The 24,731-nt window shown below is 45.7% G+C and overlaps 1 protein-coding gene across 1 annotated transcript in view; it reads left to right on the plus strand.

Moving 5' to 3' along the window:
• Positions 1–2,982: 2,982 nt before the first annotated feature.
• Positions 2,983–24,731, plus strand: part of KDELR2 (KDEL endoplasmic reticulum protein retention receptor 2) — a 158,518-nt gene continuing 136,769 nt past the window's right edge. The window contains exon 1 of the mRNA XM_069645620.1: positions 2,983–3,272. Coding sequence (XP_069501721.1) covers positions 3,182–3,272 — 91 coding nt within the window. The 5' untranslated portion in view covers positions 2,983–3,181. The remainder of the gene's footprint in view (positions 3,273–24,731) is intronic.

Raw genomic sequence — 24,731 nt, forward strand, 5'->3', positions numbered from 1 at the left:
GCAAATAATCTTCTAGGGCTGAGACAATTGGGCTTTAGGCTTCTCCACGGAACGGAAACTGCCTTGATCGATTTAAAAATGCGAATAGATCAACTGAAAAACAATAGACAATGTGCCTTACTCCTCCTACTCGACCTCTCAGCCGTCTTTGATGTCGTGGATCATAACATACTCTGCGAACAACTATCTTCAGCTGCAAACTTCTCACAAGAAGTGCAGACTGGATCAAATCCTTTCTCAGTAACAGATCAATGAGAGTTTTTTCCCAATCGGATACTGCGGACCTAATCCCCATCACATGCGGAGTACCACAAGGCTTGTGCGTCTCGCCGACCTTGTACAACATATTTACTAAGCCACTCTTTGACAAACTAGACCAGATGGGTGTCATCTACACAAACTATGCGGATGACACCCAGATATTCATACCGCTATCAGGGAATTATGACATAGACCTCACCTTAATCAACAAAATCTATCTCATCATTCAAGCATGGATGGCTACCCACAGCCTCTGCCTGAATGATGAGAAGACAGAAATCCTGATCTTAGGCGCCCCTACAAACCTTAACAAATTGGACGTCCAATACTCAGCATTCATCATTGATGGAAACATCATTAAAACTGCAAAAGATACCAAAACTCTTGTCTTCTACCTCGACTCGTCCTTAAATCTTCGCAAACAAGTTAATGCAACAGCCTTGGCTACCTCTTACACATGCAAGCTTATACATGCTTGCAAACCCTACCTCTCAATAAACACCTGCATAATTCTAGCAAGAGTATTAATCTTGTCCAAACTTGATTACTGCAAGGCACTTTACGCAGGATCTAACAAACGTATCCTTAACAAACTACAAACTTTACAAATTAATGCGCTTAGAGCCGCATTAAGTATCCCTAGGAGAAACCATGGCTCTGAATTTCGAAGGAACCATAAATGGCTCTCTATCAAAGATAGGATCAACTTCAAACTGGTCGTTATTACACATAAATTTCTCAACATAGCTGCACCACAATACCTAAGCGAGAAAATCATTAAAAAAACGTCATCCCGACCAACAAGGTCCATCAATGCCTTCTGTGTTACTGTCCTATGATTCAACATAAAAAGAGCTGTAGGGATCAGTTTCACGGCTCAAGCTGCCCTAGCCTGGAATGCTCTCACCTTACAACTACGCATGGATCAATCTTTCCAAAGTTTTAGAGCCAACACCAAAACATTGCTATTTGCGAATGACACTCCGCCCCAGAATATCTAGATATCCAGAGCAGTGGAGACTGCCTTCTCATCTTGTCTGATTATGCACTTCTCTGTTGACCTGTTCTTTTTATGTAACACTACCTTTATTATGTAATACCACCCATTTCCATGTGATCTGCCTGGTTATAGCCCTAATGAATTTTGTTCCCCTTCAAACTGTATTGTTTCTCTCCCCATTGTGTCACTCCCTTTTTAATCCTAATCTGTATGTACTAAACTGTGATTCTAAGCTGTCCTGTAATGCGCCCAGATACCCCAGGGTGTGGCGCGCTTTATAAATAAATAAAACAAACATAATTTTCCAACTACTTACACCAGACTATGCCTCAACACCTCTGACATCAGCACACAGCGCAGACCTATGACAAATTCGGGCACACCGAACACATAGCGAGTCTCTAGCCCTCACGCCATACCCTGACTCCTCTGCTCGGCACCCATTCACATGCCTGACCTCACGGGTTGCTCTATACTGGAGCCTGGCCAACCTCGCTAAGGGTTATTTGGGCAAATAGACACGTATTGTAATCTTACTCCTTGATCTCAAACATTATGGACTTCAGTCCCCAAGGGCGTTCCCACCACAAGTGCATTGAGACTAGAATAATGGTAAAAGGCGCTATAAATGACTAGTACAATGTAATACAATACACACTCAAAGAGTATCGATCCAACAGAGACAAGTTGATACCTTAATTAGACTAATAATATTAAATAAACAATGGCAAAATACAAGGCAAAAGACTAAATTAACAGCTATTGTAATGACAACAGAATTTCTATGCCGAAACGGCCGCTAAAATTGCAATCGAGCTGACGCTCCTTTCGTTCGTTCTCTACATTTGATTTGTATGGCTGCTTCGGTGGTCAGCAATCATTGGCTGTTTGGTTGCTTCGCTAGACCAAGCTGTGTGTGTGTTTGCATGTGTCATCTGGCCTTAGAAAAGGGAAGGAGAGGAATGAGAAACCCTGGAGTGCGCCTGAGTGGTTGTCACCTAGACGGCCATCTTGATTTTGAGTACCTCTCTTTGAATTTACATGCCGTGGTACAAGAATACCGACTACCAAACCTATTCGAATATTCAGTTTAATGATTCCTGTCATGTGATACAATATTCATCAATGTATAGATTTCTTAACGATTTACGAGAGTTTTAATAGAATGTATTTTTAATTAATATATTAATTAGCCCATGATCGCAACATCAATTGCATGTTTTAAATGATGTGCATAAAATAATAAACCCAATACGTTTGAAATAGCTGCAAACAGACATGGCTTCTGCTCTCAAATCAAAAGCATCGAAACTAGCTAAATTGGGTAAATGCCATCTTTACCCAACGACAATTCTACGTTAACAAGTGGCCATCTAGAAATGGTGAGCCGTCTGAATAAACGTTCCCAGGTTAATTAACAGAGTAAGCATATAAGGATAATATGTAACCGTAGCTCATTATTTAAAATTCTAATTTAATTTAGGATTAAAAAAAAAAATAAAAAAAAAAAATCTAATTTGAAACGTGATTCAGCCAGTATAATATTATATAAATAAATATACATTGTTTTATTAAATCTACGAACTCATGTATCGTTCAAATGACAGTTTACTTATTAAGTAATGTTTATTTCTAAAAACAGATAAAGTGTTTGCAATTTCACTCTTAATTGTCGCTGTGCGGGTGAATTTGCCCGTTTCAACATGTCCGCCATGCAGCTGTGCGTCGCCGGGGCGGTACTGTTTCGGAGTCCTCTTTCCACCACACTGTGTTTGGCCACGTCCCCGGGCCACGTCGCTCCCTGCTCGCCATTTTCAGACCTACCCCAGTTGCTGCAAAGAGCCGGGCCCCCTTCACTGCCAGGTGTGCAGCACGTCAGCTTCTCCATTGCAGGGCCCTCGTCACAGAAACAACTTTAACATGAACATCTTCAGACTCACCGGAGATTTGTCGCACCTGGCAGCTATTATTATCCTGCTGCTTAAGATATGGAAGACCAGGTCTTGCGCCGGTAAGACAAACCTGCAGACACAGAGGCTTAAATGTGCATTACCTGTCAGATCCAGGGACATGGTTACCTTGCCTTCCAACCTTCTTCAGTTCACGTTTTTTGTTGGGTCACAGCATAAATTGGCTCTCTTGTCCAGTGATCGTGTTCTGCCTTTGGAGTAGAGCAAATCCTTGTTTTTAGCAGTTAATGCGAGCTGTGAACTTCCGATCTTGCAAAGCAAGGAGTCTCCCTGGATCAGGGGGGCAATTTAAAATGCGGGGCTTCCCAGACCTGCTCCATACATCATGCAGACTGGACATCTACACAAAATGTGGGCATTTCCCACAGCCACGATAGCCTGCTAGATGAAGCCATCGTCGAAATGAAGGGAGTCGTTGATCTTGCATTATGTGAAATATCCATGGCGCCCAACATGCCTAACTTACCTAGGGGAGAATAGTTTACTCATCTGATTGAGTTCCAGTTGGCGGGCGCCGGTCCTATTTAAGTTCGTTCCGGCAATGTCAAGCATCTTTCAGCACTACTGGCCCGTCCAATATGTGCCCAAAGGATCCTATGTCTGGTGATGTTATTTCTCGAGGCATGTTGCAGCACTGACTTTAGATTCGTGCAGCTTTTTCTGTACCTAATTGTTGGTAAAACGCGTGCAAACATATTTCTCAAACTTTATTTCATGCTGCCTCTCTCTAGCACCTGTCACATTTCCTCGGCTAGACCGGACACCTTAAAAATGAGGGATCGGGCAACCCGTTGCAAATTTACACTGCCTGCTACTCAACATCTCGCTTCTTTTTTGGTGGTGACTCACAATATGACCCATCTTTAGACAACCTTGTACCTGCATTGCCTTATACCCACCAGCAAAATTGCGAGTGCATTGTAATGTAGCACTTTTTTGAAACATAACATTCTGTAAAACTGAGGTGTGTGTTTTTTTTTTTTTTTTTGTTTTTTTTTTTCTCAGGTGGGTCATTTGTCTTAATACATGCATTATTCTTTTGCAGTATGGCAGCAGTATCCTATGTGGGAGCGAGCCACGCCTGTTTTAAACTTTAAACTTTAGTCATCCCTAACCTCGATAGCTTTGTTCGTGCGTAGTTCTACATAAATGAGACTGTGCTTGGGTCAGAACTCACACCGTAGTGGCAGGGAGTTGTGAAAAGCACACTTCAGTGTTAGTAGATTAATCGAGTGCGTGATTTTATGGTGCCACTGGTCTCTACGGGGTAGTTTCTTGGCATTGTGCGTCATTAGTCGAGTTTATTTCACTTAACCGACTTCTACCCGTGCCACTAAAATTCATTTGGCTGTAGTGTTTGCATATTGCAGTGTTTGCATAACTTTGGCAAATCTTCAGTTTGCCCACATTCTTTCGTATTGGATGCAGAATTGCTCAGTTGGACGCAACATTGCTTTATTCGACTGAGTGTAATCGATTAACAATATCTGTAAAAACAAAACGGGGGGATTAAGAGACGGGTGTTGCAAACATTCCGTATATATGCGACGGTAGTGTTTGCAATGTATACGCCACACCTGGGCCGTTGATTTATTTTGTCTGACCATACAGGTGCGACTGTACTGTTAACCTCGACCTTTCCTTCCGTCTCTTTTGCCCGTCCGTGCGGGTTTGAGGGATCAGAAAGTGGGTTCGTGTCAATTCGACACTCGATTAGATAGCCTGGTCCCCTCTGACGTGGCGGCATCCTTCAAGTGCTGGCCTTGGGAGTGTCAGACTTCAGAAAGGGATGATTAGCATGAGCTTTTGGTGGTGGTAGAGGGACTATAATGTAGCTCGTTCAAAAGTGCAGCGTGGGATGGGTTCCTGCACATGCCATAACTAATGTATTTATTTCTTTTGTTTCTTATAACGCGCCACTCGCCCCGAGACCTCAGTGCGCACAATGTCCAAGTCCTTGGTTTTGTGCGTAGCACCATTCCGTGCAGGCTAAATTTTTGCCATTCAAACACGTTCATTAGATTTTTCAAAGCGTGAGTTTCGTGTCAAAATGCGCACATTTGATTACTGTGAACCCTTTGACGTTTTATGCCAACCCGCCACCTGCGGTGCGTGCATTCGTGACCCTGCCTGCTCACGTGTTCGCCACGTCTTGGCCCCGATCCTAGGTGCGGTGGCACTGCCTGCCAGTGGATAGATAAGAAGGCTGATCTCTTCATGCGAGTGATTGTCATGGGTAGCGATGGGGCGGTAGACACAGATTTGAATCCTCTGTACATTAATGGCAGGGCACATGAGCAGATGCTGGCTGCACCCATGTCTTTCTCTCCTTTGCGCATAGGTGCACTTGTTACAACGAGCTCCCATGGCACTTTGCAATTGGAAATTCAAGAATGGTGTTTGAGGTCTAGAAACCAAAGTTGTATTGCTTCCGCTCACAATGAGTAAGTGTGACCTTCTCTTCTAAGGTTAAATATTGAAAACCACTTTTCGAAAATTTGGTAGATGTACGAATCGCTTCTATAGACGTTTGAGAGGTTAGTTTAATTGCGTCTGTTGGCTACATTTCTTGTATAGCTGAAAAGAGTGGCTTATATATTCTATAATGTTTACTATTTAATATAGTGTCTCCAGCTGGTATTGGTATGACTCTGTAATGCTCCAGTCGGTCTGGGTGTGACAGAATTCCAGATTCTGGATTTAGAGGACACTGGTTCAAGATTGCGTGATCCGTGGTATTGCTTAAGACATTGCAGAATGGTAAACATTTGCACTTTGGAAACCGACATACAATCCAATTCTGTGACTGTCGCATGATCATGCTCAGATTACTTGCGGTAATCTTCATTTCTCCAAGTCCTTCTCTTCCTCGTCCCAGCGCTTATCAATGAGGTGTCCCACCTCTGCACAGGAACCCTCTTTCTACTTCTAATTTCCTCAGCCCCCCCTCCACATCCTGGCATAACCACCTGCCTTCCCCAAGATCCAACAGTACGTATCACTGCTCAGATTAGTCCTTCTCTTCCCAGCACCAATTTCCCGCCTCACCCTTCCCTGTGTTGACTGTTGCTCAGTCACTCTTCCTCTCCCATCTCTGCATTCTATTATTGCTGTTTCCCTCCTACATTGTGCTATATCTTTTTGATATAACTCCTCTTCCTCTCTCAAGTCATTCTTCTGGCTATATCCATTTTTTCATGTACTCTGTTGTGGTTGCTACTCACACTGCCTCTCATGTTATTGGCCTGCCTTTCTCTAATTTGGATTTTCTATATCCAGATCCCCCTGTCTGCTGTTGATCTGTGTTTTCTTTGTGTGTCCTATTATTTACCTCTGTTTCCCTTCTCACTTTCTTTTTCATTGGACTCTCTTCCTGTTGCTTGAATTCTTGTTTTGGGTTGTTCTCGAGGCCTCTTTTCCCCACCCCCTTACTTTGTTCTCCTGTATTGCTTCGGTTCAGAGATGCTCTTTCTTTTCTTTTTGTCTTTTGACATTGCACCAATAAATATTTTAAAAGCTGAAAATGCCTTTTTCCATTTACAAATCCAGTGCAGCTTTACCATTGGGTGCTCCTTTTTTAGATGTGTGCAAACCTTTAACTATATTGTATCTACTCAATTACTACCTTTAGAGGGCAACCGCTCACTGGAGTCATTCTCTGCTCGGGTACGAGACATACTTAATGATGCCTGTGACAAACTTGCACCTCTCAAGCCTTCGTTAATAAAAAAAAAAAAGAAGTGCTAACCAGTAGTTCTCCCCCGACATTCTGGCAACAAGGCAACTTAAACGTGCATCTGAAAGAGGCTGGTGCAAAAACCCTACAAAAACGACACTGGAAGTTGGAAGAACGTATCTTACCACTAGGGAGCTCTTTAATATTCTGAAAGAGCTAAAAAGGAAGACATCTGAGTCACACCTAATTGTGGCTGATGTATGGTGTCAACAGATTCATGTCGGCTTTACCCTGAAGGTTAGTCAACATAAAGGGCGCATACTAACACACCCTCACACTAGTCAAGTTATAGGCATGGACGCTAATGGCATCTGCCCTAAAGAGGATAGTGGCGCTGATGCGTTTGCATTGAAGCAGGTTACAGTTCTTGATGTGTCTACAATGGTTGCAAAAATGGATCATGTAAGGGTGATATTTTCCCAGCTTCATACTTTAAGGAATATTTCTCCACCTTTGCGGTACCAGTCACATTGTTCATTAACCAACCGTTCCTTCCAGGAGGGGATCGTTCCAGACTATATGAAGGAAGTTTGGATTACTCCACTGTTAAAGAAGGAGGGTTTAGCCTCAATCGCACCCTTTAATTATCACCCCATAACAAATGTCCCTTTCTTGTTAAAGATTATAGATAAAGTAACTTGTACTCAGTAAGAAGTCTTTGTAGAAGAGAGGGGACTTCTATCGAAGGGTCAGTCTGGCGTTAGGAAGAAGTATGGGACGGAAACGGCATTGGTGGATGTAAGTCCGCCTTGCTGAAATTGTAGCTCAAGGTGGACTGGCCATGCTGCTGTTTTTGCATCTGTCTGCCGCATTGGATCTGGTGAACCATGATAGGATGGCGGTCAGGCTAGCCGAGGTTGGAAATTGCTCTCAGTTGGCGGTGAACTGGTTCAGATCGTTTCTTGGACCCAGGAAAGCCAAGGTAGCAAGGGGAGACGCTAGGTCGCAAGAGGTCCTACTTCCCTGTGGAGTACCACAGGGATCTAGTGTTTCCCCCTTGTTGTGTAATATCTACTCAAAACCCCCTTTTGATCTCTTGGATGGTCTGGGTGTCAAATTTGCAAATTATGCTGATGACACTTGGATCATCCTGGAACTGTCTTGATCCTATGAAGCCGACTCATTGATGGTCGGCAGGATATTTGATGGTTGGAAGACAACTTTCTGGCTTTGAACCATAAGAAGACCGAGATCCTGATTCTCTGTAGCGCTGCAAAGTTAAGGCAATTGGAACCAGAGTATGAGGCATTCGTAATAGGGGGTGCTAGTATACAAGTTTCCAACCTCGTAAAAACACTGGGGGTTGTCTTTGAATGTAACTTAAACTTCAACAATCGTGTCTCTCGACTTCGATGCATATATATGATGCAATTACTATGACAAATATAACCTTATCTGTAAGAGGAAAACGGGGCCTTCATAGCCACAGCCACAATAAACGCCAGGCTGGATTACTGCAATGGTTGGCACTTCACAAGCCAGTGTGAAAAAGTTCCAGGTTATTCAGATTTGTAGTTGGAGTGGTCTGTCGTATCCGACGCAGAGATCATAACTCTGCTGCCCGCAAGAAGGTACATGGGCTCCCTCTTCATCCGAGGATTCACTTTAAAGCATCTTGCTTGGTATACAAATGACTTGCATGCAATCTCAGTTTGCGAAAATTCAAGAGATCCGAAGGACTGAGTTTTAATGCCTTGGCTCCAAGGGTCTGGAATGATCTTCCCCACTCTATTAGGCAGTTGCTGTCAACTGCCCTGTTTAGAAAGGCTTTGAAAACCTATCTGTTTGATGGAGGAGGAATTTAGGACTCTCCTTCTTGTTTCTCAATCCTAGCTCACTGCCCTGGCTTCCTTGCCTGTTTTTTGTGGTTTGTCAGTGAGCGGCCTGAGGCCTGCAGGCGTGTTGGCGCTATAAAAATAAAATCCTTAGAATAGAACCTACTTTTGGTCATTAGGTTGGGAATTATAGAGTTAGAGATGTGGCTCACCAGATGCAGTACCTGCCTGAATGCAGATGCTTTACCAGCACTGTATGCAATTACAAGTATAAGAACCCAGATGAGATGTGTGTTCAGAGCCATTACAAGTCTAGCAGCCCTCATTGGATGTGCTTCTTCTGTGTGTGTGTGTATATATATTCAAGGAAAAAACTTTAAGTGGATGTTATGGTTTCAAGTATAATTGAAAAACCCCAGAAATTCGCCAGTTATGGTAAGATAAACAACCATAACTCGTGCCACCACCGGGCACTGCTAAGACTAACACCCAGGACATCAAAGTTGACATCACAAATGTCTTTGATGACATCACGTGAAATTTTGATGAAAAGTCCCTACAAGGAGTTGTGTTTATATTGTTGGTACAAAGGTGTCAGGGGTGATCGGGAGACCTATCATGGACTACTTAATGTATTAAAGAATGTACTCATCTAATATAATTGTATTGGAGTGTTGTCGTTAATACAGAAACCTAATCGTATGTAAACATAGGCAATGACTGCAGCATGCACCATAGAAGTACACTATTTATAATCTTGTAATTTTGGATAGTACCATAATGAATGCTACCGTATCAAAGTTTTGAGTAATGTTAAACATGTAATAACTAACTAACAATTCAAGACTTGCTGCACTTGTGCTAGTACAAACAATACATATGACGAACCACAATGCATACAAATCAGAGGCACATACAGGGAAAGTAAGGAAGAAAGAAACTGCATCATCAGAAAATGTTAATGACATTATCTTCATGTATGCAAATGAATTGTGTTTGAGGCCTGCTCATTTCCCCATGTATGTGCACCATGAGCTGAGACCAAACCCTAAGGAAAGTACTTAAAGAACATATGACAAGGTTAACGTCTAGATATATAGCACCTTTTTCAATTTTATTATTCAGACTGCCAGTGAACAAATCCACCTGGCCTATATATGTCAAACAAAAACAAGTGGCCCAGATATGTGATGTCATCAATAGTTTTAGCAGTGGCGCGAGTTATGGATGTTTAGCTTACCATAACCGGCACATTTCTGGGGTTTTTTCGATTTTACTTGAAACCATAACGTCCCTTTAACAAAGTATTTTTTTTCATAGGTTTTAATTAGTCCAACTGAACCATAACGCCCCCTTAATAAGGTATTTTTTTTTCAGTGAATTTCATAGTTTTTTACCAGTCCATGCTATTTTTACAAAGTGTCACCTTAAAACTCTGCCATTTCCCACCTTCTGGAATAATTTTTAACACTTCTATAAACTTTTTGCAACTAAGTCAACTAGTTTTGCATCCGTAGCCTTCTACGAACATCTGACTTCATAACGGACCTTCCGGACAGTGCCACATGACCATAGGCTGGCACGCGGCATAATGACCTGTCCGAGAACCTGTCCGCACTTCATGATAAGATTTCTACTTCGCGGACAGTTCAGAACTGCATTTTCTACTGATCTAGGAACTTTCAACTTCAAAATTTCCCTTGCACAGCTCCAACACCTATTCCTACTCATTATCCATTAACAGAACTGCATTTTCTACTGATTCCCGCCCCACCTTTCGTTCTCAGATCTCCTGCCAAAAAAAATACATCCAAAAACAAGACATGTTCCTTTAGGAACCACCTTTCACAGTTAAAAAATAGAACTAAAAAAAAGTATAGACTCCATCTACTTTATATTTCTCAGTAAAGTACATAGACTCAATAAGATTTTCCAACATTTCCATTTGCATTTTGTTATGCTAATGGGAATTTTGTGGCATTCATCCTCCGTTCCCGGGACTGGAACGGTGGATACCGGCCCATCAGCCCAAGTTATCAGCCCAAGCAAATGTCATGACCCTTGTCCCTGGCCCTCACTAGCAAGTCAGCCTTCCAGTTAGGGCCAGGTCAAAAGCCTTAAAACCTCACCCAAGACTCTCTTGGAGTCAGTCCTGGCGCCTTTGGCGCCAGGCTCATAACCATCATGAAGACCAACATTAGAATGGGACTATTTACTTGGGGGATTGGGGCGGGGGGGTTCAGCCAACATGAGACACATACATAGCTCAGTTACAAGGAACTGAGCTATGCGGTCTAGTCTTTTGGGTGTGGCAGGCCTGGGACTACTTTACCTGGACTACTTTGGGTGTGGCAGGCTTGGGACTCCTTTACCTGGACTACTTTGGGTGTGGCAGGCCTCAGAATATTTTACCTAGACTACTTTACCTGAGACTATTTAAACCGCACTCAAACAGCAGAACATTCTTTGTGTTATTCTGCTGTGGGCAGCGCACTGCATGCATCCCCGAGTACCATAACCTGGAAAGAGGCGAAAGAAAGACAGCATTAGTAAGCGTTTACTCGCATTTCCTCCCGAATGAAGAAAGCCACACAATTCTTACCCGGGTAGTCATCTCTTGGTCAGTATCATTGCTGGAACATTCTGCGCTCAGCGAGGAACATCGCAACCTGCAAGGAGAGAAAAGACACAGGTTAGCAATATAAAAGGCGAAAAAGCACCGCGCATTAGTCACCGACAGCATCGCGCACACCGCGCTTTCGCTTACCGGCCCATGCTCCTATTCAAACTTCATGACAACACCGAAATACTTTTCCATACCTAAAAGGAAAGAAGCAAGACATTATTCGAACTAAGAGGAACATAAGCACTGCATATAAAGACTGTAAAGCAGCAAACCGACAGAGCCGCAGCAGGCCTGGTTTCCCACAGGGGGGGCTTGCACCAGTGAAGTAACTTGGTCGCTGCTCACCCCCACATCTACGTGCCCCTGCCACGAGGAGCAGGACAGAGAATCCACCTTTTACAATATTAAGGTGAGCAGAGGGCACAAGGGGGAGGAAGAAGTTGAGGCCAAGGGAGGTGGGAAAACATAAAGACAATCTGGTATTGAATCCAGCTCTCCTATATTGCAGACCCATCTTTAACCAGAGGCCTTACCAAGGGACCGGGACAGGATTCAAGAGTGCAAATCGTCCAACCAGGGCTGGGTGGCGTCCCGTGGATACCAGGTGAGCGTAACAGCAAAGCGAGGTTGGGTAACGAGGACTCTGGACCATTATCACCCCCATTCCAGCCCCTGAAATGGGGGATGAAGGTCATTAGCAACCTAGGTTCCCAAAGCGGGAACCCGGGATGCTAAAAAGATTTTTCTTCCTACACCGGGATGCCTGTGGCCTGTGGTGTCCCGGTGTAGGAAGGAAAATCCGTTTCCAAGATGGCCACCATGGAAATGGAAGGGGAGCCTGCAGAAAGCAAAAAGAGGACCCTATGACCATATTACCACAAGCACATTTTTCTTCCCTTTCAGATCTATCCTAATTTTGAATAACTTTACCACAATGCCAGTCCCAGGTGGACATGGCCACTTTAATCCTATGTTTTGTCCCTTGCGGTCATGGCCAGTAGCCAGATTGTCCGGATCATGACCTTATTCCATGACCCGGACAATCTGGCCACTTCCCATGGCCACAGGCAACCCCTCAGTCACCAAAGGTATACCGCTATTTTTTTGTGGCTACATTATGACACTTGTCAAATAATAAAATACTGGCACATTTGCAAAGCCATGCTTGTAGGTCCTTGCCAATGCTCCTTACGCAAGTTTGCTGGAAATCCACTCATGTTTTATTTTTTCAAAAGTGTCAAATGTATGCACATACAATCATCATATAACCTAGCCCCCACTTGACAAAATCCATTCAGACTTTACGAAAACATCTATATCTAGATCTATAATGTTTTTGCAAACCTTTGTGTAGATTTGTCAAATGGCATCACATTTATAATCCTTTACAATGTTTTGGGACCCCCCCCCTCTAATTTTGCCCCCTCATGACAGAATCCCACCAAACTGCCATCCAAGAACTGCATTTCACCAACTCTGTAATGCCGAGGTGTCCGTGAATTTTTTAGGACTGTTCGCGAACATCCGGACTGTTTGCGGACTTTCGCAGCAAAAACGCCAGTTTATTTTTGAAAATTATTTTTGCTTCTTGCAGCCATATCCCATCCCATCCCATCCTCATCACCCCTCACCTCCCCAGAGATTATTTGATAAGTTTGACAAGTGCAATGTTGTATTTTTTAATATGTTTTTACTGCGATGTCTGCGACAGCGGCGAAGTCCGCGAATCCAAGATGGCGGACGTTTCCAAAAATCTGACGCACCTCACGCTTCATTCCAGCCAATCAGCGAACACGTCGCATGTCCGCGGACATGACGCAAGCTGATTAACCAATCAGTGTCCTGTCTGCGGAGCGAACAGGGAAGTGTGTCCGCGTACATAGATATCACAAATTTTTTGTGACCTACTTTTTGGTTGTTTAAAAAAAAAACTACTGGATGGATTTTCTCCAAATTTACAAAAGCACGCTTTCGGGACCAAGCCGCTGCTCCTGCTGCAAATTTGGTGAAAATCTGGCCAGCGGTTTGGGCTGTAGGTGTGAGCAAAGTTTTTTTTTTTTTTTTTTTTCGCCATTCACTCTAGGGGGAGGGGGGGAGAAATTTTGGGACCCCCCTATAACTTTGTGTCTGGTTGTAACCAAAATATCTGCAGAGCCAAATCCTAAATCGACAGCAGATGCTTCACACAGCAGCAGTCGGACATAATTCACGCATTTGTGAAAGTGCGATTGTAAAGTGATGTTCTTGTGATGTGGGAAGGAAACTGTGCGCTGTATGCTTTACTTGTTAGTATTGACTACGATGAGTCTGTGTTGCTCTGATTCGCTGTGTTTGCTTGGTTCTTACTGAGCCCCTGGAGTCTACTATTCGGGTCTCCAGCAATTCGTTCACGGCATCTAGTATATAATGTGAGGACCGGTAGGGTTTCGGCGAGTCTAAAATCGTGTCTATTATAAACCCACACTTGCTGCCGCTGTCCTAGCTGTTTAATTGTTGTTCACAGTTGAATTGGGGGGATTCAGGGAATTCTGGTCTGGTGTGCAGGCCGCGATTTCCTAGGCGAGGCAGCCGCCGGACGTGTACTCCGAAAACTATTTACAAGCTTAGTACAGCTATAAAATCCTCAAAATGCATCCCCCTTCAGCGTGTCAACGAAGAAACGGCTACAAAGGAAATAATTGCAGAGCTGAGTATACTGTTAGGGTGCTTGGGTGTGAAATTCTTAGACTGTGTAATCTCATTGCTAAACTCTGTTATAACTGAGCAGGGAGAGATAGGGCTGAGTTCACCAAATAAAGCCTTGACACAGTTAATGCCCAATGTAAATGGGGGAATCTATTGAGTGCTCCATGGGGTGAATGTTGAAAATACCGTCCCTCCATTGTTAGTACCCGATTGTATCACTGATGGTATAATTGCTGGCGTAAAAGATGAAAAAGCCACGGTGATCGCAGTGGTCCGTGGGTCTGTGAACGATGGCGTTGATATACATCTAAATCCCATAAATGCACTATATTTATCCATTGATGTATGTCACTGAATATCTGGGTGACGTTCGGGATATTTCATCCACTCCATGTCATTTAGATATTGACCCTAGTACTTTGTCTGATCATCAGAATGTTAAGATACTGTATCCTGAGATTGGTGCGTATGTTTCTATGAAAGCAAGTGAGCATACAGTGGCAAGCAAGTATGGAAATGTATGTTCACCAGTAGCTACAGAAGGCCCAATTGAATCCCCTAACAAAAGTATGAATAATAGTGCCATAAGCATGAATTCTAATGATATGTTTTGGGCCCTAGACAACCTTATTATGTCTTGATTCATGCACCTTGCCTAGATATTGTGCCCATACAATTGGCATACTGCCTAGGTCCCATGTGTTCCTAACAATGTTGTATCTAACACTCCGTATGGCATATGCGACCCCCCCCCGCGCTTTAACTGCTTCATAGTGCCATATTCTTTTATTGTACACTACCTAGGCGACATCTGCTTATAAACCGAAGCTTAGGGCCAATGCATCGCTTAGACACCTGTCTATACCATACCTGCCCAAGACCAGACTAATCTAACTAAAGGCTGACGCAAACGACCTCTGACGCCAGGTTACTTTAGCACCCTACATTAAGAAGCATGGCAGTTAAATTAACCAATGTGGCCTACTCCCTAGTTAAACAGTCATGCAGGCTGCACAATAGGCTACGCAGTAACTCAGACCAGGATCAGACTAACACAATCCTTATCCATGCCTCTCCACCCTCCTGACTCCAGTTCTATCCTGCTGACTGTCTTCCTCCCCTCAATGCACAACCACGACAAATCACCTTAATCAGCAATAGGATGATCAACCAGTTCGACAAAGAGAAAATGGTAATCTTGCCAACTACCCTCAGCCCCAGTCGCCCCGTCTACTCACCCTTAGAAACAGGAACAATAGCATCTAGAACTAAGCTCACGAGAGACACCATTCTCACCACTGCCTCAGCCATCCTAAGAAGGAACGTACTCCTTACACTCAGAACAGCCTATACCCGAGCACCCTCAACTAAACACATTACAAACACTAAAGAGAATCTGATCTACCACTGAGCAAAGTCGGCCTCACCACTAACCTAGACATATCCACCCGCCTAGCTGCTCTTAGCCCCAGCCTAACACTCCCCACTACTATTCCCACCAAGAATAGCATACCAAACCATAATGCCCAGGGTGCCCTCCTCAATGCCGGATCACTACGGTCCCCTGCCCTAGACATTGCAGACATCAACGCACATAATCTCGACTTCCTAGCCATCAAAGAATCATGGCTCCACCCGGCAGCAGGCCCTACATTGGCCCTAGCCGTGCCTGACCACTACACAACCTGTAGGATGGACAGACCCTCTGCCAAAGGCAGAGGTGTAGCCATTCTAGCAAAAAAGAAACTGAACATGAGAGAAACACCAAACGCTCCCCATCTGGGGAACTACTCTCAGTAAAAATGAACTTGTCTCCTACTTCGACCATGAATATCAACCTGCTCTACAGACCCCCGGGGCCTGTAATCACCTTTTGACAATGATGTAACACAAGTCCTCTCAACCAAGTCAAGTCCCAAACCACCATCCTGGGTTACTTCAACTTCAGTTGTAATGACCACTAGACGAAAATGCACTTTCCCTTGCCAATACTATCTCGGCACTTGGCTTCTTGTACCGCATTCATAACTCCAGGTATGCGAAAGGCTGTATCCTTGACTGGCTCGCGGATCTCAACTGGAACTCTGCCATCACCTCGAACTCTGCCTGTTCATGGTCTGACCTCCAGCTTATAACTTTTAACATCGATACCAAGCTAAGTCATGCTAACCTCCCACAGCTGGCCCCGGCCGGTCGGTCAAGAAGCAAACGTGACATCACTGCGTATAATTTACTACCCCTTATGCAGTCGATTTTACTACCACAAAACACTAGAAATAATGACCCTACTAAAATGACCAAACTGTACAAACCTTTTCAAAGCACTGCCACGGCACCACACTCGCTTATGCGGCTTCCTATCTAGGTAATTGCACCTTCTCCGTCTCCAGGGACACTAACATTCCCAGTAAGGATCCTGCCATATTTCGGGTAAGGAAGTTGTATTAACCATTGAGAGATGAGATTACTCCAATTGTTTTGAACACAAATGCAGAGGAAAATGGATTTTGTTTTTTGTTCCAGCGCACGATCACAGTTCGGCATGGTCACCTCAAGGAACAAAAAAGGGATGTTCTACAATGTTTTGGTATTTTAAAGAGAATTAATAAGGAATTCTGAATCTTATACAGAAGGTGTTTGGAAAATTATAGTTAATTTTGATTGTGATACAGATAGTGTTTTGGAAATGTGGCAAAAACGAAATTCCATATGGTTTCTTTTAACAAGTGTTTTGGTAAACGTTAAGGCGCTCTATCCCCAGTATGTGAAGTACAGAAATGTTTCATATCATTTTGAAAGGGAAATTTCATTAGAGTATTAAACAATAACTGTGTTTTGGGCCGTAGTCTTGTCATGCTGGGCCGTAGTCTTGTCATGCAACGTTATGTTTCATGGCCTTACAATGTGGGGGGTTATACATTTTGATCACATAACCTATACCTAGTGACTCATTGTTTTGTTGGCACTAGGGCTGTCACAGGAAATGTGCTTTATTTATAAATGGTTTAATGCTTTATTCTGAATGTTTTAATGCACCTCTAGTTAGGTTAGCAGATGCCATTAGGGTGCGTCCACAGAGACAAGAATTGCACCCAAAGGGTTTGACTGCCCCAATTTTTGAAAATTTGGGCAGGGCCCCAGATTGTCCTCCAGTTGGGAAGTAGAGGTGAGTGTTAAAAAACGAAAAAAACAAAAGGGTGTATATAGTATGATTATTTCTTGTAGAAGGAAGGTATAAAGCATACAGGAATTGGGTGCACTATTGGAAAATGTTACAGGAATATGTTTTAAAGAATTCATGATATACACCATTGGAAAAATTGGGAACATTTTATAGGAAAAGGTTTTTGAATATGCACCATGAAAAATGTATGGACTGCCCACCATATGGGCACTAAGAGGATCTAAGTGGATGTGTCCTCGATGTAGCTACGTGTACATAAGTTGGCCAATGGTTTAGTTTCTGTAAATTGCTTCTGTAGACCAGTGTAGAGGTTGTAGTTTTCTACTAAGTTCAAATGTGGTACTGCCAGGAGTACTGTCTATTCAATCTGCTATATGTGGTTGTGGCAATTTGTGTGCATAAATGCAGTTGTGTGCGTTTTATGTCTGGTGCAATTGTGTATATGCTTGAGGATATTGTGTGCATGCACACCAGAGAGTGTATTGGGCGTATTTGGCATGGGTGGAGGATGTTTGAATATGGTTCACTTCCTGTGTTGCCATGTTAGGTGTGACATGGTACCACCTGTGTGAGAGGTACGCATACGTGTTTGGTTTTGTTGCCTCACTCCGCTTATTCCATTTGTGCACACTTGTCTGTGCATACGTAGGTCATCTGAGTGTTTTTGTTCCTTGGTGACTGTTGAATGCATATAAAACACTGTGTTGTGGCTATTGTAGTATTTGTTATTTCAGTGCTTCATTGTGGTTCATACTGTTGGGATTGACTGGTTGGATATGGATTGGCAGCCGATTGCACAGTTGTGTCTGGTCTGTGAGAGTGGAAGTTGGTGGTTTACTTACCCCTTCTGTGTTTGCTGTTCCTGGCATGGGCAGCACCACCCTCCCCATGCGTTAGTTTGTTTGGACTTTGGTGGTTTGGATGTTCCGCTCAGGCTCTTCTTCAACGAAGCACGTTTCATCCTGGTCCGGTGTTGGTTAATCAGTGATCCTTCTCCCATCCCATTTCCCATGCCTTTTGGTGTATTGTTTTATGCTTGTTTCCATTCTGTGTGTTTGTGCCGGGTTGTGGCAGCCCCAGTATCCGGGGGTGGCAGCTCTGGATGGAAGGTTGCTAGGTATGGAGGTAGAATGCTGTGTGACTGGTGTTGCAACTGGGTGTGCATGTTTTGGTGTGTGTTCTTCTGTATGAAAGGGAGATGTTTTGGTACTTGACTGTAGAAAGGGAGATGTTACGATGTGAGTTGAGTCTTGTTCAGTCTCACTGGCCAGGAATGCATGCTGATATAATGTTGGTGGATTAATGATGGACAGCTCGGGGGAATGTTGAGTGAGTGTGATGTGAATGTTTCATGAATATCTGTTGGAGGGCCTGAGCTGGATGCGAGAGGAGGGCTGGTGGGTGTCTCTTGTGGCACTTGATAAATGCTGATATTTACCTGCCCATGTATCCTGTAAATACATGCAAGTAACTGGATATGTATGTACGAATGTACTTATGTAAAATAAAGCCACCTGGATTCATTGCCATGGCTTCAAAGCTGGTCTGTGTGTGGACAATGAGCATCACTTCAGTATATTTACAACGTCCTCTCTCTAGAAATTGAGGTAATTCCAACAGTGACTGGTTTAACACTCCTTCATTAGGCCCGCCTTCTCTTCCAGGGTGGAAACCCATAGCTCTGTTGCTTTCAGTCCCCTCCTACTCCAAGGATTTCCCATCAGTTCACTGTCAGCAGTGGATTGCACATCTGTGTATTTTTGATATTTTAATTAATATATGTAATCTTTTGTGCTGTACCCATTTACTGCTTCCAGCTCCTCCCGTTTTGTAATGTATGAACTACGGTAGCATGAATATGCACAGCGCCCAGCAATAGGACTGATCCAGCCTTCAATATGCCCTTTGTACAAAACATCTCGGCCAACCGCTTTATTTTTGGCAAATGAATACAGTTGTCTGGATTGCGTTATATCGTGGCCTCCAACGTACGGCTAGGACGGCTGGTGGTTTGTGTCTGATGTGTTGGTGGGAAAACCAAAGGGTGACTTGCCAACTGATAACAAAGCGGAGGGCCAGACTTTGGGCTCTGGCATAGTATAACTGCACACTGCATCATACATATAGTCTATCATGGTATGAAAGCCCTAAGGCATTCTGCCGCGCATGGCGTATTATGCACCAACATCGTTTGGTAGGATCGGCATACATTTGTATACAGAGCATATTGCGAAGCCTAATGGTCGACCCTTCGCCAGCACAGTAGTGCTATGTTTGGGATGTGCCATTTGCAGTGTTGTGTGTAGCTGGCATTGTCGGTTGGTAGTGCAATGTTTGTCGGGCTGGGTAGTATCATGAAGTATATGAGGAGGGCTAAGAGGTGCTGCAGTTTCTAAGTCAATTTGGCCTCCTTACAAGTTAGCCGGTCCGGATTGAACAGTGCGGTAAAACCGTACCAGCACCGTTTACCAGATCGGCTCATTAAGAGCCGTGATTGCGGAAACACCATCACTGCAAAACCAACCCCACAGCCGCAGCGCACCCGGTATCACCATGCACGGAACCAGCAGGACTAGTCAGCAGCGTACCCCCAATCATCGGCAACGTGCAATACCGACCGGGCACATTACGAGTAGCACGGACATGAAAACACTGTTGTGATCATGGCGGTAACACCGTGCCGGTACGGCCGGCACCGCAGACATGGTGTTAAACAGTGGCAGGTGAGCTGCAACAAGCCCCAGGTGTGCACAATCAGGCCAGCTGCACATCATTGGCCAATGTGTGCCTATAGAAGGCCCACACCCAAGCCAACTTCCAACACAACCATGCTGTCAGCCGCCCTAGCAGCAGTTGGCCTAGGGTACCTGCAAGCAGCAGTGGAAATTGAAGCAGCACTGAGGCAGATCAGGAGGAGGCGGTGCAGGAGGCAAGTCGGGAACCCAGTGGCCATCCCAAACATCAATGTGCAGCAGGTACCACCCTGCAGGCAGCCAGCAATACCCCGCATCAGGGCCTCACCCTGGAACCTGACCCCAGGACAAATGCATACGTTGTACCGGCTTGACGGGGCCTCCATCATGTCAATCGTTGCCCTCATTGTAGAGGACATCAGCAGCCGCATTGGCATCCACACTGCAATCCCCCCCCCCTCCTCCCCTGCTGAAGGTAGTCTCCGTACTGCATTTCCTCGCCACTGGAACCTATCGGAACATGGCTGTCACAACACTGTTTCTCAAGGATACGCATCCAGGTACTGGATGCGCTGCTGTCCCATGTGTCAGAATACATTGCCCTACTCTGTACCCCTGCCCAGGTCATTGCCACCAAAGTGGCCTTTCATGCCGTTGCCGGCATGCCCAATTGCATAGGCGCATTAGATTGCACGCACGTGGAGATGACTTTCAGACATGCAATTAAGGCGGTGTATCGCAATCGGAAGCAGTTCCACTCACTGAACGTCCAGATGGTCTGCGATAACCAACAAATCATCACGCGTTGCTGTGCACGATTCCCGGGGTCCACACACAACTCGATGGTATTGCAACGGCACATGGAAGGTCATGCTGGACAAGGCACATGGCTTTTGGGTGAGCCCTATGTAATTGGGGGGGGGGGTAGGGAAAGGTGGAGGGGAGGGAACAGTCAAGGGCCACAGAGTCTCCAGCAGTTGGGTGAGGAGCCCTGTGTAATTGGTGGTGGGGGTGCAGGGAGATGAGCACCAGATACCACACAGCTCACCAGTGCAACCTGAAAATTTCCCCATGCCATGTGAGGGCCAAACATACCCTGCCATCTTCATGTGTACCCCAGCCATGGGGTGGCACAGCATGCAATGTCAACATGAGGATGTGTACTTCCCACCCCCAATTCACATGTGCCACTCCCATGCACACAATGGTTGCATCTTGTGCCGTGCGCAGTTGTCGCAACTTCTCAGTTTTCTGTGTGCTTGATGCAGTATTGCCCCTCACTTTGCAATGCATGGGACTCCCACCACATCTGAACATGAGTCCATAGCGATGATTGCAACATGTTCCTGCCTGACATCACTCCACAAATGTATGCATTACAGGACTCATGTAAATGTGATCCTAGTGTGCACAATAGAGGAGTCAAACATCTGGATACCTGAAAGTGCATCTGTGAACTGCATATGAATACCACACAAAGTAACACGTGCCCTCACCATCACTCCCATGCAGTGCTGCCGGATATGCACTCGCTCCATGGCTGATGACGCCCATACTACTCCCACGGAGCAGGCATGGGGACGCCTACAACTGGGCACACATACGGACATGTGGCGTGATGGAGCAGACCTTTGGACTGCTGAAGGCCAGGTTCCGCTGCCTGAGCAGATCAGGTGGCGCATTGCAGTACAGCCCGGTGAAGGCCGGAAAAATAGTTATTACATGTGCGATGCTGCACAATCTGTGCATACGCAGGAACATTACACTGCCCCCGGACATCGAGCCAGCAGATGAGAATGAAGATGATGATGATGATGATGGTGGGATGGGAGCACTATCAGGCCGGGGATCCAGAGATGGACAACATGCATGTGAAGTACTCATACGCAATTTCTTCTGATATACTAAATGCACACATTCAGTACTTCATGTCGTAGCACTACAGTAAATTAATTATTCAGACACAAAATAAGATTGTACACTCGTCTTTCCCATTTGCACACCAGTGTGTTTTCTAATTTACAGGTCAAAAAGGTTGATTATACGAATGAAGTGCTCACCCACACCTCCCCAACGTACCCACCCCTGACCAAGCCCCAACTAGCTAGCCCCAACTAGCTAACCCCTTCAAGGCCCACCCCCACCCCCACTTCCCCAACGTATCCACCCGACAACCCGAACACCATCACGGCATGTGAGTTCAAGTCCCATAATGTACAGCCTATTTCCTGCCACGTTTGGGCCATGGTCCTCCTTCCCTGTCGATCCTGCCAGCTGTGAGGACCGCCTCCGGGGGCTGCTGGCCACAGAGCTTGTGGGAGTGCTGCTGGTGGAGGGCACAGTGGGGTTTGGTGGTGGCACATGGCCCAGGTAGGCCTGCTGGGCGACCAACATTGCCTCGGCAATGTTAGACATGTTGTTTCCCTCCGTGACAACACCATGTTAGTTGTTGCTAATCGCCCAATAGCTCGTGAGAGGCGACGCACGGAGATGGCAGTGCTCTCTTGCTGCAGTCGTGCTTCCTCCTGTTGGAGCCTTGCCTCCTGCAGCTGTTGGTTGACAAGTTGCATGTGTGTATCCTGCCGCTGTTCTATGTGCTCTAGCCGCGTGGTGAGTTCTTGGAGGGAAGTTGTGGGGGAGCGCATCGGACTGTGAAGTCCAGTGGGGCTGAATGTGCCCAACATATCGGGCGTGGTGTTGCCCCCCCCCCTCACTGCCATTTGTGGGCTCACTAGCGCCATGCTGATCGGGGCGTGGTGTTCCCCCCCCCCCCCCCCCCCCATTGCCCTTTGTGGGATCATCGGCGCCATGCTGTACATGCTCAGGGCTGCCACTCTTTGTCGCTTATCGGGACACAGGCAATGGTGGCTGGACTGGAAGTGGCTGCTGGGGATTGGATGGTGCTGCATGGTGTTCTGCAGGCGCCGCAGGGATGGTGGTGCCCGTGGTGTCGTGCACCTGCACTGTGGTGAAAGCATGGCTGACGGAGGTTCTGGGTGTGGCTTGCTGGGGTTGCGTCGTCCGATGGCCTTGTGCTGTCCCCCTTGACGCTGGCTGTTCGGCCCCCTGGCACCCCCCTCCCCCCCCCCCCCCCCCCCCGTCGGTCGATGTACCTGTGAATTGTAGGGCATGCCGCTAGTGGTGTGGCAGGATGTGTTTGGGCCAGTGACACGCATCACACTCCTAATGCTTCATCCACCTGCAAGTACACTCATTGATGGGTGCTGCACTGAGGTATGTGGATCAGGGCTTGCACCGAGTTGCACGCTGTCTGGATCCCCAGGGGTGTGCGTCACATGGGGGTGCTGGGTGTGGTGGGCTCAATGGTGGTTGTGTTGTGTGCCTATGTGGACCTGGCTTTGGGGGACAGGGGGTCCTTGCTGATCTTCATTCACTTTCATGTCTTTACTTTACCTGCATCGCCGGGTGCGTCTACTCCCACCTCGACTCCTCCGACACCCTCAATTCCTTCCAGGTCCATGATGCTGCTGCATCTCCTCCCATGTCTGCATTTTCAGTGGGGAATGTGGTCCCCCTCCTGTGGCATTGCAGTACTGCCAGCAGGTACCTGACCCACAGCCGCAGATCGTCCCAACGCTTGTGGGAGTCCTTTACCGTGCGCACTGTGACACCAACTGCTGTGCACGTCTGTGCAGCCGCTGACCACATCGCCTTTCGTTTCTGCTGTGTGCTGCGCCTTTGATCTGCACTGAACAGCAGCGCTGCATTGTCCACAATGTGCTCCACGAGCACTGTCGGTTCCGCCTCGCTGAAGCGGGGTTTGCGCTGGTGGGTGGCTGGAATCCTTGATGTCATCTCAGTTGTTAGTCAGCAGTCACAGGAGCTGTAGGCCTTGTGGTTACTGAGGATTGCAGTTGTGCTTTAAGTAATGGCTGCCGCTCTTTCCGGTTTTCGCAATCGGTGTTTCCGGTATTTCCATATCCAGTACGAACGTGGCCGAAACGGATGTACCCATACCATCGTACCCTTTGCATCTGTCTCCGTTTGCGTTACAGCAGTGACACAGTTTCTGCAATGGTCTAGGGCGCGTGACCAACACCTTACTTCCGCATACTTGCCGTTGCGGAAACCGTGTTGCCACCTTCATGGTAAAACCGGATTTCGGACCGTTAACTTGTAATGAGGGCCAATGTTTCATGGGAAAGATGTCAACTATTGCAAACTAGTAGCCAGACCTAATTCACATGACCCCTGGCAGGAATGCCAGCACTCCATGCGCACATAGGGCACACTTTTTTTGCTTGCTAGTGGTGAGTTCAGAGTGCATGTTTTGTGGCCTGCATGAGGTGTCATTGGGCAGTCAGTCGGGTGTCCTGGTCAAATTCGCTCCAACTACATGTTTTGAATTGGCGCATACAAATAACGTGTATGCTATAATTTAGCTTGACTTTGCATCGCAGTGCGGTGTGTTGCATTACTTTATTGGAAAAAATGAATGCGATATAGAACGGTGATCCACGTAGGTAGCATGTATGGGTGCAGTCAAAACAAGGTAAGAATGTGGCCATTAGACAGGTCCTATATTTATGTTTCCTTTTTCCACACTAGGAGAGATTAACTAGTGTGTTCCTGTCTTGAGGTGTCCTTGGGTTGTCTGATTGGCTTTGGTTGATTTGGCTAGCCCCACATTCGTCAAAGTCCTCAAATATTACAAACAAGGTAGGCAGCCCTCAATGCTTTTAGGTCCCTGATTAACGGGTCTATTCTTAGGATTACTTTAAAAAAATGTTTAACTCCTCTGTTTTTGTAATAGCTTGGAATGTAAACCCATGTCTCAAGA

This window comes from Ambystoma mexicanum, chromosome 2p (genome assembly GCF_040938575.1).
Source record: "Ambystoma mexicanum isolate Mex_15411 chromosome 2p, UKY_AmexF1_1, whole genome shotgun sequence".
NCBI lineage: Eukaryota > Metazoa > Chordata > Amphibia > Caudata > Ambystomatidae > Ambystoma > Ambystoma mexicanum.